The sequence below is a fragment of the Lemur catta genome, chromosome 11 (assembly GCF_020740605.2).
Source record: "Lemur catta isolate mLemCat1 chromosome 11, mLemCat1.pri, whole genome shotgun sequence".
Taxonomy (NCBI): Eukaryota; Metazoa; Chordata; class Mammalia; order Primates; family Lemuridae; genus Lemur; species Lemur catta.
In genome coordinates, this window is record NC_059138.1 from 58647143 (window position 1) to 58667043 (window position 19901).

The 19901-nt window shown below is 36.0% G+C and overlaps 1 protein-coding gene across 1 annotated transcript in view; it reads left to right on the forward strand.

Annotated features, from left to right (window-relative positions):
- NXPH1 (neurexophilin 1) overlaps window positions 1–19500 on the forward strand; it is a 292021-nt gene extending 272521 nt beyond the window's left edge. Inside the window, exon 3 of the mRNA XM_045564885.1 lies at window positions 17547–19500. Coding sequence (XP_045420841.1) covers window positions 17547–18308 — 762 coding nt within the window. The 3' untranslated portion in view covers window positions 18309–19500. The remainder of the gene's footprint in view (window positions 1–17546) is intronic.
- Window positions 19501–19901: the final 401 nt, after the last annotated feature.

The window sequence follows — 19901 nt, forward strand, 5'->3', positions numbered from 1 at the left end:
CTCTAGTTAGAGACTGTCATCTAAGTCTCCTAATTTTGAATTTTTCACCTGAAAGTCCAGAAGGTGTCTTCACTTTCTGGGCCACAAGACACTGGAAAGAAGTTTGCTGGAATAGCAGCTGTGCTTATGTTCCTGTCTAGAGGATGCTAGCTCCCTCCTAGTACAAATGTAATAAACTTACTTTGCTACCACCTGTGAATATGATTTAATAATGAATTTTTTCCTTTCTACAATATTCATGTCCAGTTTAAAATGGCTTTGACAGCAATGGATTCTAGATTTTCCTAATAAATATTAAGTCATAAAATTTAAAAAATTGGATCATGTGTATACATATACATGTCTGTGTATGTACATGTACACACACAAAACATGTAGATATGTTTGTGTACATGCACACACATACACATATACACAGACCCATCTATTCACATGTGTTGGCTTGATGGCTCAGGGTTTAAAGAATCATAACTATTAATATTCAATAATACATTCATGTATTTCTAGTACAATATTTCTTTAGGTGTTTATAACATTCCTTATGATGTGGAAGTGTTCTTTCTTTGCATTTCTTCTTGAAAAGCATTTGCTCTCTCTCAAAATAGAGTATTTATGCAGTCATATTTAATGTGAAAAAGAGATATTTCTTTGAATATATTATATGTAAAGCAGGCTTGAACTCAGCTTTTGATTAAAACATAGTTGTGTGGCCTTCCAGCTCAGCTTTAATTGCATTTAAAATTCCTTTCTGCACCTGTACTGAAGATCACAAACCAATATTAATAAAGTAGGCTTAGTGCAGTGTAGCACCTGAGCAATTGGTTCTTGACAAACGTTATTTACCTAGCTAGAGTTTCATTTCAAAGTTAACATGTCTCTGTGCTACTTGCATAAAGCACTCATCTGAAAACTCTGTTCGACATTTTAACCCAATTTAATTTATTCCCTGAAAGTTTAATCCCCTGCTGAAAAGAGTAGTTGCAAATTTTCCAGAGTTACAATTCACCGAAGTGAAAAATACTTAATGACATCATAGGTACCGAGCATTAAGAGTTTAGTTAAAAATCTTTCTCAAAATGTAAAACAGGGGGCAAGAGTTAATAGGATATTTTATATAGTTATATTTCAATCCTATTCCAAATCTTTCTAAAGTCACTTGCATCTCTACCATTAAAGCTGTAAGAAATGAGTTACTTATACATCTCCAGGGAGTGGGGGAAAAAAAATTAAATTTTAAACCACAAAAGCAAATCTCTTTTGAGATTTGACATATAAGTGGCTCATTCAGTCATTTTACATTTTATGGAACTCTCTTTGTAATCACATCCACCAAACATAGCAAATATTAGGTGCCCACCATCTACAGATTTCTACACAACTGTGTGAAGAAGCAGCCTACAGTACACAGCACAGAATGCTTTGGCACCCACACAACATCAACTCAGACTTGGTTTTATACAGTAAATTGTGCAATAGAAGTGTACTTACCTGTTATTGAAATATTTTTGGTCTGACTGCCAGAGAGTGAGGATAAAAACATGGGAGGAGAGAAAATAAAATCTGAATTGACTTTGTTTTTGGCACAGTAGGAAGTATTTTGGTCCCCTTTATAGTCTCCTAAAAATCTAATTATTCATTTGGCAGATACACCTCTATAGTGCAACTGGATAGTTGTTTTAAAATATGCAAAGCACAGATTTCAGACTTAATAGGAGATAATGACTGCTTTGCAGCCTGTCAGGTCATGGCCTATTTGGCCTAGTTACAGAGATATTGCTCCACGGTTCAGCGCTCCAGGAGCTGACGATGGCTCCAGGCCAGCAAAGGTGTCACTGACATAATAGAAAGTAAGGGTTTCTCTGGAACTCTAATGGGATGCTCTGTAAAGCATAGATCAAAAATGTTATGGCTTGAGTGGCACAACCCTGATGGGGACGTTGGGTGGTATTTTTTCCTTCCTGTGTCATTAAAAAAAAAAAAAACAACCAAAAATATATGTGCAAAGTTATAATTTTACATTCCAAAAGTAGGATTATTAATGAAAATTATATTAAGTTTAGAGGATAACCACTTCAAAAAGATAATAGCTCTCTGCTTACCAGAATGAGCTGGAAAGTCACCATTTAGGCAGTTCCCATAAACAAGGGCATCTACCTTAAAAGCCGGATGTGAAACTGTAGCTTAGTTCCAGTCTACACTCTTACTGTGATGCCATGCTACCTATAATGTGCAATTTTTTCCTACACAAATTAAATTATGGAAATGAAATTCTTTTATACAAAGTTAACTATACGTACCCGTCACCCGAATAGTATACACTGTACCCAATAGATAATTTTTTTTCAGGTGCAATTTATTTATTTATTTATTTATTTTTGTTTTATTTTTAAATCAGTAAAAGAAACTGGGTCCTAGAAACTACAGTGGTCTAAGCAGCAGCAAGTTTGTACATTCCTTTTTTGTTGTTGTTTTTGTTTAAATACGTTTAAATTGTCACAGTGCTGGCAAACCTCATTTGCATGAAATTCTGTACCATACATACTAATTGTAGTAAAGTTCCCACCATCCCAGGGGGAAAAAAAAAACTACTACTCTGGAAGATAATTTTCACTGAAATCTAACCAAACTTTGTTAAGTGGATTGTGACAAGATTATAAATAATATGAAAAATAACATTTTAACATTTGGCCATCAACTTTAAGAAAGTGATTTGCCTATACAAATTTTTGTAATTTTAAAAGGTAATATAATCTACCCTCATATGGTCCTCAAAATTAAAGCACAATGAACAAAAGAATGCAACTGAGTGCTAAGGCAGAACATCTTGCCAGAAGTAATTAATGAAGGTAGAGTATATACTAAATATCAGGTGCAGAATTTCATATAGCTAACAAGATAACAGTCTATATTTTTCACTTATACAAGTGAAGTGGATTTTGCAATTACCAGTTGCGTTAAATGCACCAAATAAAGCTCCTAAAATTGATACTATAAGGTGCCATCTTAAGTTTTCCAGGCTGCAACTGTGCATAATTTTAAAATGGTTTTCTTAAATTTATTTATTTTTTTAAACATAACATGAGGAAGGTGCATTTTGATCCCTCACCCGAGCAACCTTCCCCTTTCTTAGTTTCCAGTGTGCATTATCCTACTTTGACTGCATATACCCATCATTTAGCTCCCACTTATAAGTGAGAACATGCAGTATTTGTTCTTCCATTCCTGAGGTACTTCATTTAGGATAAAGGTCTCCAGTCTCATCCAAGTTCCTGCAAAAGACATTATTTCATTGTTTTTTATGGCTGAGGAGTATCCACGGTGTGTACATACCACATTTTCTTTAGCCACTCATCAGTTGATGGGCACTGACATTGACTACATGGATCAATATATCTGTATTGATAAGTAAAAAATAAAATAAATTAAAATCAATATACTATTATTAACATCCACCATTTATTGAGAAGAATACTTCATATACATTATCTTTAATTCTCAGCATAATGCTAGGACAATGGTATTAATATCTGTAATTTAGAGTGAAAAAAATTGGATTCAAGGGATTATGGATTCAAAATTAATTGTCCTTTGGCTATGAAGTTCTTGCTGGATATATAGTTGAGTGTCTGTATAGCTGAGCACCTGGCATATTATGAACAGTATGATCTGCTTGTTAGCTCTTTTCGGGAAATGACATTTGAGTTTGAACTTGTATGATTGAAGCCTGAGAATACCTCTACTTGGTCAAGTGTCCATTCTTGGTTCATGCCCATTCATGAACTGAATCACCATGATGTATACTCTTAAATAGCAATATGTAGGACAACCATCTTTCATTTGGTAACAACAGAACAGTCCTGTGATTTTGGGTCAGAACCTGACTGTTGCTTCCTGAATGTGTGATTCTAAGCAAGCCTGTCAGGCAGTGGGCCTTGCATTCCTCTACTCTCTCCTTAGGTTACTGGTATGTACACCCCAAGAAGGGTGTTGGCGATCAACCCACTCATATAATGTGTTAATAAATGATGGAAATGATAATGCTATGCAAATATTAGTTTAAAAATCCTTCTGATTGAAACAAAGAATGTCAGCCTTAGGCTGATAGATAAGTTTAGTGAATCCAACAAATAGATTTTCAAAAACATTAGCCTCATTTAAACAAAACGTGAAATGAGAAAGACCACGAAGATGACAAGATTTAATGAGTTTATTACCAATGATACTAAAACAATTGTATATAATGCAAATTAATTACCTGTAAAATTATACTAAATAGTCTAAATGACTTACAAGGCTATGATGTATCATACTATAATATTATTCTCTCTGTAACTACTAAAAGTATTGCTTCCTACACACTCAAATCCAGGAATACATTTTCCCCACTATCATCTTCGTCAAGCTAAAATTCTAGAACTTTATTATAAAATTATTTGCAGTACAAGTCAGTGCAACCCAAATTGAGGAACATTTTACAAATTAATAGCCTATGTTCTTTAAAAATGTAAAAAAATAAGAAATAAGAACGCTGCTGAAAAGTCACGGCAACTAAATGCAACACACAATCCAGGATTGGATCCCAGACTAGAAAAATTAGTAAGCGTAAAGGATGCTATTGAGGTAACAGATGGCACTTGAATAATGACTATAGATTAAATTAGAGTAATGTATCAAGGTTAGATTTCCTGATTTTTATAGTTATATTATGGTCATATAAGAGAATATAACTTTTCTTAGGAACTACTTCAGGGCATATTTAAGAGTAAATGGGAATGATGTATCCAACTTACCCCCAAAATGGCTCAAAATGCATGCATATATGCATAAATGTGAGAGTAAAAGAGCAATAAAGTAACATGATCAAATGAAATTAATTGGTGAATTTGGGTAAAGTGTATATGGAAGTTTCTTATAGCTTTCTGTAAATTAAAAATTACATCAACATAAAAAATAAAAATGTAAACATAAATACTATTTTCTGTGAAGATTTGAATTGAAATGGATCATTCTTGCAGTGTATTTAAAGAACGAAGATTACTTAGAGAGACATGATTTCACTTATAAAGGTATTTCTTGGCTGTTTAAAACCAACTTCCACGTTGAAAAAAAGACACAAATCTCATACCTTTATTTAACATTATGTGAAACTATGAAATAAACATTTTGACTAATAGGAAATGAATGGTACATTTGGAATAATTCCACCACCCTCACTGCCAATTCCAACATGATCCGCAAAATATATTACAGATCATGTTACCCTGGGTTTACTTTAGCAATCCATGTTAAGGATCACTGACTTTCAAGGCTTATCGCAGGAGAGAGTCTCCAAAATTCTAGAACCTTTATCCATTAGAGAGTAAAAAGTACTCATGTAGGTTATCTGGAGTGAGTTGACTTACACAAGGATTTGAAGCAAGTAAAATAACTTTGCTGAGGCTTTAAATATTTTTTTTTAATTTCAAAATATTATGGGGGTACAGAAAATTTTAAAAATCATAGTTACTTAACAAATACTTGATAATAGATTTATTCATTTATTTTTAGCTGGGGTAGAAGACAGAATCTGACAAACCTTGCTTTAGCTTTCCCTTGTTAAAAATAAATCTGTTGAAAATAAAGACTAATGAGATTCTGGAAATCAAATATAAAACACTTTCCCTTTTGGAGTCTGAAGAATAATTCTCTCTGTTACATTTGTTTGACTGAAACCTTGGGACAATGGTTCCCTCATTTTGATTCTCCTTCTTCATAGCAGTCACAGTTCAGGCTGAAGTGTGGGGAGGTCTGAGCCCAAGTTTGTGTCCACAGTCAATCCAGGGGACTCAAGCTGTAATTGCAATGTACTAAGTAGTGCTTCTTTGTTTTAGGATTAGCAGATAATGCCAAATTTCTTTTTCACAAAATTAAAACTATTTAGCAAAATGGAGCCAGTTCTTTATTTTGAAGTGACACACTGATTTTCAGAGCTTTGGTCAACTATGAAGGAAACATGAATTACTGGCTCTCAATAAAGGGAAATTTTGGAACACAAGAAACGTGGGCTGGATGCAAATAAACCTTCACTACAATTTTGACTCTGCTCTTAACCATCTTGGTGGCCTTTCCTGAGTTACTTCTGCTCCATGAGACTCAGCTTTCCAAGACGTAAAATATGTTCAAAGGCCCCTTCCAGCTTCAGATGTTTTGTAATTGTAAGTCTCAACAGTCATAGTTTTTAATGACACAGCCACAGAGCAAAAATGTCACAGTCAAACTGTGTTTATTTATACTTTATCAACTGTAAAACCAGAAATGCCTTCAAGACTTACATTTTAAATATCATTTTAATTTGTGCTGTTAATGGACACTTTCACAGCTCCATTTTAAGCCTTTGCAAACATACCCACACAATTGGGTATGCTTCATATTTTTAAAACCCCACTGCATTTCCCAAGCAAATGGGCATTTATGCAAAGAAATAGCATGACACTTGCCTAACTGCCTGTTTCAAAGAAATTATTATTTGCAAGTACAATGTCCACTTGAAAGAAAATGCATCAAGAAAGTTTGGCAGGCTCTTGTTGAAGGAATCCCTGCTTTTAGAATCCCATCAGTATTCTTTTCTTTTTTTTTTTTTTGTTACTGTCTTAGGATCAAATTTCTGGATACTCAAAGAAAGAAAATTTAGGGAATGATGCTAACTTTCTTGCCACTCAGGAGACCACACTCATTGTTTTATTAAGCTTCCCTAATGTTTTTCAAATCTATTTTATGTTCATCTAGGTATTTCTTCTCTTATTTTCCTTCAACTTAGGTGAACTTAAATTTATTTGCAGATTTTTGATATAACATTCCCAGTTATAATGGCCTATAGCAAATCAGTCATATTTTCCTAGAAACATACCTTTTCTCTTGTGTCACTGTGCATACTTGCAGAATTACACAAAGCTTCCATGAAGGATTACAATAAAAACACATTTATCTACGACATAAAGTGAGCTGTTGATCTGTTTGTGGGGGAAGCTCATCTGCAAAAGGATATCATTATGTGTGAGTAGGCATTACATTTAAATATGCATTTATTTATTCAACTGATATTTGTAGAGCACCTACTTTGCAGCTGGCATTATACGAAGTATAGTAAAAAAAAAAAAAAGTGAGCGAGGCATTAGATGGCTCTCCCATGGAGATGACAGGCCAGGAAAAGAATCCTTTACATATATATTTTATACGCATAACATGAACAAGTCTGATATGATCAGAATCCTAAGGCCAAAGGGAAGAGTCGCCAAGATGAGGCTAGAGACAGAAAAATACATGTTGCATTTACCTAGACTACTAAATAAATAAATAACTAAATAAAAATATTCTATCTTTGAACATACCCTCTATCAGGAATCCCGGGGTCACAACAACTACGTTAGTTGGTGATGGCTTCTAGTAGTAGTTCCTTGAGCAATGGCATCTCTTTACTGGTATCTACAGTGCACAGAAGGGGTGGCTCCCAGCGCTGTATCAGCCAGAAGTTACAACAAAGATTCCTGTTCCATCTTCTTTCTTTGAAGAGACCTGGGCCCTTAGTGACACAGTTCTGACTTTCAGCATCATGAATAGAGACAGCTGTCATATGTCCTAGCTGTGCCCCCTAGTGGCAGCTGGAATGTTACCCAGCTCTTTTGAAAAGGGTAATTAACCTCTCAGAACTTGGAAGTCTGAGTGTAAGGACATACTAAGAGAGGAAAGTCTCCTATAATAACCTGTCCTTCTCTCAGTTCTCCTATGACACTTTCTATCCATAGTTTTCAAGGTAGGACAAACTACTAATATTGAGTAAGTCACTTTAAGGTACATTAAAGGAAGGTCAGGGGGAATTTCTGAGCTCTGAGTATACACATATTTTTATCCAGCCTCTCTATCGTGACTTCCCTTACAGCATCCGCACTTATTTTTGGACTCTGTCTGCCCCATTCTCTCCATGACTTGCCTCCTCATATAACTTAATCTTTGGGTAAATATCCTTCTTTGATTTGGTGGAACAGTTTTCTTAATTCCCTTGGTAAGAAAATGAACCAAGTCTTATTTTTATTTTTTAGAGTCCAGGCACACCACCAGGTTTTAAATCTGTTAACTTTCCCTAAATCCAAAGAACTTAAATCCAGAGGCCAGACCATCTTTTTGTTTGTTTATGAGATCTCTTTTCTGAAACATCTTTTTCCTCAGAGCCTGGCTCTTAAATATGAGATTACACATACCTTGCTTTAAGAAACTGGGGAAAGGAAAGAGAAGAGGTACAAGACCAAGGTAAAATCTAGCCTAGACTTGTGGACAGCATTTGCATCTGATTCCAGGTCTGGCACTGACTGGGTAAGAGGTCTGCAGAGGGCAGAGTGTAGCTACCCAGTGGTAGAAATCTTGCAAAACAGAAACAGAAAGTCAAGGAATGGATGCTAATCTTCTTATGGGAAGGGCTTTACACAAGAATATGCTACTTTAAGAGTTTTCAAGGGAATTGCTTTCTTGTGGAAATAGTGTTGCTTAAAGTTCCCTCAGTGCATGAGTTGTGTCTTCCCTGAGCTATGATTGAGGGAGCCTGGTGTTCTAGGTTGGATGTGCTGTTACCACTTTTTCATCCGGCCAAGGCATGATCCCAAATATTTATTCACTTATTGTCAACAATTTTTTTATATAACTCAAATTACAACATCATCAGCCTTTGGCGAAATGATAAGAGGTCCATTCTGCCTACTAGACATTATCTTTTCTTAGACAATGCCCCAACAGAACATTGGAGTTGCTCCACTCAGATAGTTGAAGAGTCCCAGTCCACAGGACATTTACAGCAACGTGGCGGGACTGTATTTCCAGGATCATTGCCCCCTTTCATATTTCTGGGTTGACTGTCTTGTTGTCCACTCTGTACCTGGTAAGCTCTGAGCGGTATCCATGCACCATAACCTGATAAAAAAGAGATCCTAGAAGAATTTTTGAGCTGATCCAAGATCTAAATGGCATAGGGCTGATGTTCCCCACAATTTACCTCCACCACTTCATTGACATGATTTCTTCCTGTGTCTATTAAAAGATTTACAGATCAACTTCTGGGTAACCAGAGGATGTTGAGTTAGGCGTATTGTATCAAAAATATCAATGTCATTGTTTCCTCAGGATTTCGGCTCCTATTGGATAGACTGTGCTATTGTTGCTATTAAGTATGTTTTCATATACCACAGTTGTATAGGAGAATATGTGTACATATATATAGGTTGTTGAAAATAGGGCTGGAAGGCGAATCAGTTTTTCCTCTTTCAGCCCATTCCATACAGAGCTTAACCTTGTGTGACTTTAATAAGCTATAAACTTGTCCATTCACATTCACATAATAGCCTTGTTATGGACGGTCACTCATATTGACCTCCAATTCAGATAGAAAGAAGATATTCCTATGTATACAACATTTCTCTTTCCCTAAAAGTTGTCTGGATTTACTGACAAATTCAAATTTTTATGGGTAATAAATGATGATGTAGAAGTGGCTGTGTTTTAGCAAAGACACAGTCTTTTAATATGTTATTTTCGATGTCTTTGTTCATTATTATAACCATATAGGGGACCCTCACATAAGATACTTCTTATAAAATTTAACGCACCGTCTGGGGAATGGTCATGCTTGAAGGTGCTAACTCGGGGAGGTTAGGGGAGAGGGGATGGAGGTATGACTACATGGTGTATGTCAGGCGCACTGTCTGGGGAGTGGACGCGCCTGGGGCTCTGACTCAGGGGGATTGGCGGGACACGGACAATGTATGTAGCCTGAGGTTTTGTACCCCCATGAAGAGCTGAAATAAAAAAAAAATATAAAAAAATAAATAAATAAAAGGAAGTAATATAAAATATTAACTGTTTTTTTTTTACTGGAATATTTTCACTCTGTTAGTGGAATGACATACAATTTATTAACGAAAAGCAACTTTTACAATGCAAATCTGGGTAATATGTAATTATGTTTAAGAAATGGCTAAGTTCAGCCATGTAGACTAATAATTCTTAATTTTTCATCAATATTAATGTGTCTATATGTTAAAGTGTATGTGTATATATGTCCATTATATGTGTTGTGTGTGTGTATATATGTGTATGTGTGTATATGTATATATGTGTGTGTGTGTATATATCTCACATCTTTTTTATCCATTTATCCCTTGATGAACACTTAGGTTGATTTCATATCTTGGCAATTGTGAATAATGCCACAATGAACATGGGAATGCAGATACCTCTTTGAGACACTGCTTTCATTTCCTTTGAATATACACCCAGAAGTGGGATTATTGGATAAAATGGTAGTTCTATTTGTAGTTTTGTGAAGAATCTCCATACTTTTTTCTATCATGGCTATATCAATTTACAATCCCACCAACAGTACACAAGTGTTCCCTTTTCTCCACATTCTCACCAACGTTTATTATTTGACTTTTTGATAATAGTCATCCTGACAGGTGTGAGGTAATACCTCATTGTGGTTTTGATTTATAGGAAATGATGTATTTTTGATGTATTATAACACTAACCCATTTCTTCTGGCTTATCATGTATAATAAAGGTACCCTGGGTATTGTCAATGAAGTGAAAGTTCTAAAATTGTAAGAGAGAAATCTCTGAGGGCCACTTGTCCTCCCCAAATCTTTATTGTGAATCAGTGAACCTTCCCTGTTGAAACAGATGTTGATAAAAATATAAACCATATAGGTTATGAATGCTTACTCTGTGCTAGGCACTCCCTCCACTAAGGTACACATGGCATGATATAGAAAAAACGTCCCTCAAATAGCTTATAATCGTCTTGGGAGAACTTTAAAATAAAATAGCCTAACACATCTAGAAAAATCTGCCTGCCTTTCTCTAAATTAGTTCAGAAAGGGAGTAGAGAAAGCATGGGCACATGTAACTCATCTTGTGAGGTTTCAGAATGCCTGATAGAGAAAATTCTAAAATTTTTGGAGACAGAAAAATAAAATAAAGCAAAATGAAAGAAAGGATGAGTGACTATTATACCTAGCGTAAGTCTATGGCTAATAAAAACATTTTTAGGCATGGACAATTCAGATAATTTATCCCATATGAACTCTTTTTAAAGAGAATCACACAAATCTATACACCCAGAAAAATGAAAATCCAACACAAGAGAGAGGAGAGTGGGATACCTGAAATAATAGTGAGCAGAGAAACCAAAGGAATAGAGGCTAAAAGAACAACTACATAACTTGGCTGTGAACAAATGTAATAACTAAAGATCTATCACACAAAAGGTACACAAAAAGTAGAACTATGGCATAGTCACATTACAGAATTTTGCATTCCAGTTTAAAATAAAGATGACATATCTGGATATACTAGCAGGGATGTGTCTGTCTCTAAGATATCAAAATTCAGGTGGCTTCTTTTCAAATGCTTATAGTATTAGACTTTTACTTGGAATTTAAATCTTGCCCACACTTTCCTACCCCCACCTTGGTTTCTACAATATTATTTTCCTTCTGATGTCTTCCTTTGTCTCTGCCCAGCCTGACTCCTATTCTGCCTGTCCTCAAAGTGTTGACATTTCTTAGACAGTGTCACCATCCTTCTTTATCTGCATGTTCTATCTGCACAATACCAACTACTCATACTACAAAATCAACATCACTGTCCCTCTCATGTCTCCAGACCTTCAGATCCATGTTACTGACTTCTGTATGGAAGTCATTCCTCAGAGTGACTTGACTTGTAGGCACATCAGTGCTCAATGTCCCTTCGAGATTTAATTTTATTTTTCAGCTAACTTGTTACTTCTGTTTTCCTTGCAGATGCAAGCAAACTCACTAATTCTCAACATTTTCATGTTTCTCTTTAGCCAATAAGTCATCAAGCCAAGTTAATCCCATCTCTGAAATATCTCTTAGATCCATTCCTCCTTTTCTCCACCACTGCCTTGATTCAGGCTCATTTCTTTCTCAAATGAAATGTTGCCATTAATTATTTAACTACTGTCTCTTCCTTGAAGATTTCTCCCTACCAATCCAGTCTTCAATTTCCAATCAATGATTCTTTTAGAACTGGGACGACCCACTTAAAAATAAAGAAAAACAAAATGTAGTGATTCTCCATTACTTATACAAGTCATTTAAATGCCTTACTGGGACCTTCACAATTTGGCCCCAGCCTATCTTCTGCAAGTTCTTTCTACTTCTAGCAAGTTCTTCTGTTTCTCCTTCCTAGAAATGCTCCTGAAGTTTCAGAAGTAAGGAGCTATTGAATTTTCCCCCTTCATTTATTTATTTTTAATTGAAAAGTAAAAATTGTATATACTTACGATGTACAAATGATGTTATAATATGTTATGATGCATGTATATGTTGTGGAATAGCTAAGTCAGGCTATTTAACATGCATTATCTCATATACTTATTTCTTTTGTGATGAGAACACTTAAAATCTACTCTCAGCATGATCTCGCTTACATGTGGAGTATAAAAAAGTTGAACTCATAAGAACAGAGAGTGAAATGGTGGTTATCAGAGACTGACAATGGGGGAGTGAAGAGATGTTTGTCAAAGGACAAAAAATTTCAGTTAGACAGCAAGGAACTATTTTCCAGTCTTACATTTGACATGTCCATTCTCAGCTCTGTGCTTTTGCACAGTGTGTTCTTTATGTTTGTAAGAACTCCTCTTGCCCATACTCTATCTGTGGAACTCCCAAGCCTCTTTTATCTCTCAGATCTAAGAATCATCTCTTCTGTTATACCTTCCCTACCTTTCAACTTTGACTATGACTCCTAGAAGGTTACACATAGTGCTGGTCACATCACACTGTGATTGCCTTATTGATTATCCCATTAGATTATAAACTTCTTGAGAGCCAGGACCATGTGCCATTTATCTTTGTATTTCTTTATTTAGCTCAGTATTAGCAGAGTCTCACTATATAGTTATTGTGTTAACAAAACAAAATAAAATGGGCTTGTTGATATTGAACAGGTCTGGGGACTTTGCTAAGGACCCTTTCTGGTTTTTCATTGATTGATATGCTCTTTTAGACACCTCTCCTAACCTAAGTGAAGGGAAGAGAAGAGAGAATAAGAATCTTTAAGACAATGCTGATGATGGTTACAGCTGAAAACTGCTTTGATTCTCTACCCAAACTGGGATGTTCCAGAGAGGTTTCTGGACTGTCAGCACTGCTCAAAGTCTTTCAAATCACACCACTGAAGGCAAATAAATTCACTGCATTTAGAAGCTGAGCTGTTTAATATCTGAACTTTTGCTCATCCTTCATTAACTTGAGTTTTACTATCTATTCAACCTACCATCTGTTTTAGGTAGTCACAGCATCACTTTCAAAATATATGCTTTCTTTCTTTTCTTTTATTTTCTTTATAACATTTCCATGTATGTTTTATTATTTAGAGTTCAATATGTTTGTGGTTTTCTAAACATATATTTTAAAAAATTATTTTATTGTAGCATGAACACAGAACATGAGATCTACCCTCTTAACAAAGTTTTAAAATGTACAGTACAGTATTGTTGATTATAGGTACAATGTTGTACACCAGATCTTTAGAATTTATTTCATCTCGCTTAACTGAAACTTTCTGTCCATTTATTCCTCATTTCCCTTTTCTTTCAGCTCCTGTCGTACTTTCTTTTTTAATTGTTTGCTTTATGTTTATGGTTATGTTAAAGGGAGATTTCAAGATTCCTTTCTGCTCTCAAATCCTATTACAAGTTATTAATTTACATAAAATATTACCTAGTGAGATTCAGAGGTAAAAATATCTGATGATAGTAACAGCTAGTACTACTAACGTCGAATACTCAGCATGTTTCAGATACTGTCCTTAGTGCTTTAAACGGAATATCCCACTTAATTCCTACAACAACCATGTGAGGGAGATAGGTATTAGTCTCCTATCCCCTAGAAGAGAAAAACAGAAGCTTAAACAAGTTAAGTAACTCACCTGCATCACGCAGCTGTCAAAGATCAGAGCCTGGACTGGCAGTCTGACTCCAGAGTGCACACTCATGATCCCTACAGCTGTGGAGAGCATAATTTAGAACTAAACCATTTCTATTCAACCTGAAAATCAGAGGCTTATTTGCCTGTCAGAGTCTTAGTATCCTTTTGGATAGATTGATTCTTCCTTCTTGAAATCATACTTCCCACTCCACATGTTTTTCCTTTCACTCCCATATGCCACTGGTAAACTGAACTCTAAATCCCTTTTCTCCACCTTATTTGGGCTAATTTCATTACTGCTTCATGAAACACTGCATCATGAAAACATCCCAATACAGCCCCCAGTGCTGATGCTGAGACACCAGTTGCTAACAACTACAAAATGTGTGTCTGCATTTACTCTTCCTGCCACCCAAACAATGGGAAATGATATAATTCCAAGGAAAAATCAGAGAAGAGGATATGCACTTTTTAAATACTTACATTTATAAGGCATAAAAATAGGAACTGTGATAAGGACAATGTTTATATATTTAGTGAAGCACAAACCTACATGTTTAACCAATCAATTAGATTTCATTAAAGCAAATACACACAAAAAAACTCCCAAATCTAAAGATCTGTACCTCTCGTTCTGATTAAGGTTAGTTTTTAATTTTGTATTATAGCTACTCTGTGCCATAGAAAAATAGTATATTTTGAAATGTGCTTCATTCAGGGACCTAGTAGGAGAATTTTAATGGCTTTTTTAGTTGTATAATTATAACAAAACGATATTATTTGCAACTATTTTGGATACGAGAGTAAATTTCCCCATAGTGGACTGGCTTTATTATCAGGTAGAGAGGATAGATGGGAAATTTTATGCTTTTCCCATAAGAAAACTTGACCCTCCCAAAATAATATTTTCCTCTCAATTTCATTCTATTAGAATTTACTCAGTCCTTGTTAAAAAAATTAATTTTGCTAAAGCAATCGTTTTGCTATTATGCATACTGCTTGAATGTGATGCATTTCTAGAATAATATTTTGGCATGAAGAGAATCTGTAAACAGGAAACAAGTTGGGTGCAGGGGAAAAAGAGAGAACCAAAGCAAGGGGTGAGCAAAAGTGAAGTATCCAGAATTAAAAGAAAGTTGTCAGCAAAGACAACCTTCTCTCAAGCCCCAGTATTTTCCCCAAGATCAGTAATCTGATTATCCCCATCTGATAATCACATTTGATTCTACACCAGAGCGTTTGTTCATTTTGGGTAGGTGATACTTTAAGATGAGTGACTGCAAACATGAGGCTGGTCTGTGTTTTCCTTAGATGTGACTCCGCCCCTGCTATAATCTGTCCATTTTTTCTGGGCCTCATATTTGTCTAATTCTCCACTGATAAGTGTTTCTCTCTCTTTTATTAATTTCTGCACACAATGACCCTCTGCATGTTTTCATGAAGGCATTGCTATTGTCTTGGAGATCACAAAAGAAGCAATTGGACCTAGGCTAGCAGCCTGAAGTAATTGATAGAGCTTTTATGTCAGCCTATCCAAAGTTTCAGTCTTGGCTTTTTCAGGATGCTATCATGGGATGTAAACCATAATAAAACTTCACCTTATCTGAGATGCAATGAATTTGCCTGGAGATAAACTTGCAGGGTTTCTCCAGCAAATTATTGGGAAGAGATCAGCTTTGGCTGGTATTCTTTTCAGATGGGAATAGTTCTACCCCACTCACATTGTCTTAGTCTGAACTGGGCAAGGAAGAGACTATTTGCTCGCTTGCCATGGAAAGCTCATTGATCCTGAGGTATTTGTGAAAAAGCAAGACTACAAGATCTAAGAGACTTTGTTCTAGTTTAGATTACCAAGGCACCCTGCATCGTATCCCTGGAGGAACCTATTCCTTTGAGGTTCTAAGTACTTGGCTGGGTAATCCAGGGTAAAGCTACTCTCAGGCCAGATCTCCATATGTACCATTTGGTGTTCTTTTTTCTCTGATTGTCTTCAAACATCAGTTTGAGATTAACAATAATAGTTAAATTTATTGATCCCTTCCAATATGCTAGCTACTGTTCTAAAGATTGTACATGTCTCAGCTCATTCAGTCCTCACACCCCTGTGAGATATATAGCATTATTAACTTCATTTTATGGATGCAGGAAACTGAGATAGAAGGAGGTTAAATATTATAGCTTGACCAAGGGCACACAGCTTGGAAGTGGAAGACTGGAAGAAAATTCTGGGGAATCTGGGTCTTTCTTCAGGGATTGAGAGAATGTCCTTGCCGCACAAGTGGCTGAGTAAAGGCTATTTTCAGGCCAGGTTTGTATCCTAACCAAAGGCCTGCACAGCTAAGTCTAGAGAGGGGTCCCCAGAATGCAGCTCTAACTCCTAGTGGGCCTGAATTTTTAAAAAATCTCTCTAGGAATTTAATTTAATTTTGCAAACAGTTTGGAAGGAGACTAGAACATTCAATGGAGCTGCTGAGTGGGAATCAGGCTCGTATCTGAGACAGGACTCAGAACTCGTTCTCATGGGGCCTGGCAATAGAAGTCTATTGTGAAACTTGGCTTTTTAATGGGCAACTGGGGACTCCCTTTAGCGGTCTTACCTTAGAGGTACACATCTTAAATGGTTTATCTGTATTAGCTGTTTTGGTTCCTAGGGGTCTTTGGCTGTGTTATGAGTCTTGAGTCCTCCAGGTCAGGATCAGAAGTCACTGCTTTATTTTCAGGACAATGGGGCCATTGTGGTGGCCGGGTCCTCTGAATCCCTGGCTTAGTGGGGGATAAAATTCTTTCCAAAGAGACAAGCCTGGGGTCCTTGAATAGGTTTCTCAGTGTGACTCTCACAATCCTACCTGAAGTGACCTCTCTGTCATTGACCGCATGTTGTTTGCTTCTCTAGATTGACAATTATAAGTCATTGTATATTAGGTGTTTTCACTTATGTCCTTTTTCCTAGATCACATTGTAAGTCCCTTAAGATTAAAAAAATTGCTTATACAATACGTTCCTTGCTTATGATAGGTGATGATAAACATATTATTTTGTTTTGACCAGTTAAAATATACTGGAGTCTCTTTGCAAGTCTAACTTTTCTAACATGACTGTGGTGTGGACAACCAAATAGTCAGTAGGATGTCAGTTGACACATTTCTGAGAATCATAAAGTTTTAAAGCATATGGTAATTTTGAAGTAGAAAAAGAACATGATGATTTATAAAGTTTATTCAAAAGTGTTTGGATTTTGGTGCTTAGAACTTCAGTTTACTTTAAATTGGAATTCAGTTTGCTTTATTCATGCTGGATGACATTTTCCTACATTGGTCAATGGTTTTATATAGATCTTCAGGTCATGTTTAGTGGTTTTTATCCACTTACATCTTTCCTCTTCTATTGTTTCATAAAAATAGATGGCATTTTATCACATCTTAATAAATATTGGCCAGTTGCTAAAGGTGCTTTTGTAAAAAAGTATCATCATTTAATTCTGAGTTTCGGCATAAGGGTTGGATCCATGTGTTGGACATTCTTTCCAGATGCAGAAATGTAAACAGCATTTTTCTGTTCTGTTTTCAGGTCACATGTGCCAATTTAACAAATGGGGGAAAGTCAGAACTTCTGAAATCAGGAAGCAGCAAATCCACACTAAAGCATATATGGACAGAAAGCAGCAAAGACTTGTCTATCAGCCGGCTCCTGTCACAGACTTTTCGTGGCAAAGAAAATGATACAGATTTGGATCTGAGATATGACACCCCAGAACCTTATTCTGAGCAAGACCTCTGGGACTGGCTGAGGAACTCCACAGACCTTCAAGAGCCTCGGCCCAGGGCCAAGAGAAGGCCCATTGTTAAGACGGGCAAGTTTAAGAAAATGTTTGGATGGGGTGATTTTCATTCCAACATCAAAACAGTGAAGCTAAACCTGTTGATAACTGGGAAAATTGTAGATCATGGCAATGGGACATTTAGTGTTTATTTCAGGCATAATTCCACTGGTCAAGGGAATGTATCTGTCAGCTTGGTGCCCCCTACAAAAATCGTGGAATTCGACTTGGCACAACAAACCGTGATTGATGCCAAAGATTCCAAGTCTTTTAATTGTCGCATTGAATATGAAAAGGTTGACAAGGCTACCAAGAACACTCTCTGCAACTATGACCCTTCAAAAACCTGTTACCAGGAGCAGACCCAAAGTCATGTATCCTGGCTCTGCTCCAAGCCCTTTAAGGTGATCTGTATTTACATTTCCTTTTATAGTACAGATTATAAACTAGTACAGAAAGTGTGCCCCGACTACAACTATCACAGCGACACACCTTACTTCCCCTCGGGATGAGGATGAACATGAGGGTGAGACTGAAGCCTGAGGAATTAAAGGTCACATGACAGGGCTGTTACCTCAAAGAAGAAGGTCACATCTGTTGCCTGGAATGTGTCTACACTGCTGCTCTTGTCAACTGGCTGCAAATACGCTAGTGGAAAACAATCTGATGTAATTTCTGCCCAGTCAGCTTCATCTCTTAGTATAGTTGTAAATCACCACAGATTTTAAAGCCACACTTAAAGACATGCTCTCACATATAGAGGTACACAAACACACCCTCATGCACATTTCAGCTTGCATCTGTCATGATTCCTGTTGAGAGGGCTTTCACTGTCTGACTCATAACGGTTCAGGATAAACTATTATCAAACAAAAGGATTAACTAGACAGAGAATGTTTCTAACACTTGCTGTTATGGAAATCTCTTTTAAAGTCTTGAGTACATGCTAATCAATAATCCCCAGTCATGCATTCCTACTGCTTGGAGTAGCTGTACTGGTAAATACTACTGTAGGAGTATATGCTTGTTCAAACGGAAAAATGTGTCTTTAGAGCTCAGTATTTTTTATTTTATGAACACAGCAAAGTGTAGTAACTTTTTTCCAGCATACAGTAGGCACATTCAAGGTGATACAAGATGGCTCTTGTTTTCTATGGAGGGAGCCTGTTCTCAGTAAAGATGAGCAAACATTTGAAATTTACATGTGGGCAGACGTTGGGATTACAACTCTCATCGGATCATTGGACTTTTGTGAAGTGGAGACCAGCTAAAGCTGCTTAAAACAAGTTCTGATCATTAAATAAGAAGGGAAATGCCTGGCAGACACCATGTAAGTTATAAGTGTCTGTCTTATCTTTACTACACATATTGTAACAAATTCAATATCCTAGTCTTCATTTGTATGAATGGTTTGTATTGTACATAGTTTAACCAAGTGTTATTTGAGCTGCTTATTAATATTAACTTGTACTTGTCTCTCTGCTTGTTATTGGTTAAAAAAGACAAAAAGGATATAAGGAATCCATTTTATCAATGTAGCCGTGAACTCCATTAAGAAGACAAACTTAATGTACAAAGCATTTATTCAGCTCAAGTATTGTTGAAAGCTATACATATACAACATTACAGTCTGTCTGTATTTAGATATTTTATTTCTGGATAAAATGAAATGTACATAAAAAATAAAACACTTAAAGTTGAGTTTCAATATGTACTTGTGTAAGATGGTGATTTAAATGGTTCTGACAAGCAGAATGTGCTGCAATACAGTCATGGCTTTGCATCCCATGTCGTTAAATTTGTACAGAACTATTTAACTGCTGTCAGTTGCCTGGTCAAAATAACTTAAGAATTTCAAACTCAAGCCTGGGGAACAATTGTGGCACACAACACTGCATACATTTTTGGTTTATTGTCAGACTCATTATTCAAGAATACCAAAAATCAATGAATATAAGGAGATAAAGAAGATAATTGAGGTCTCAAATTAATTTTAAATAGTGGATTTTTTCTTGTTTAGTCTTTATTTAGCAAGAGAGTTGAAGTGAAGGCATTACTTTTTCTTTAAAAGAAAGTAAAGATGTCTGCAGATTGTGGCTGAATTT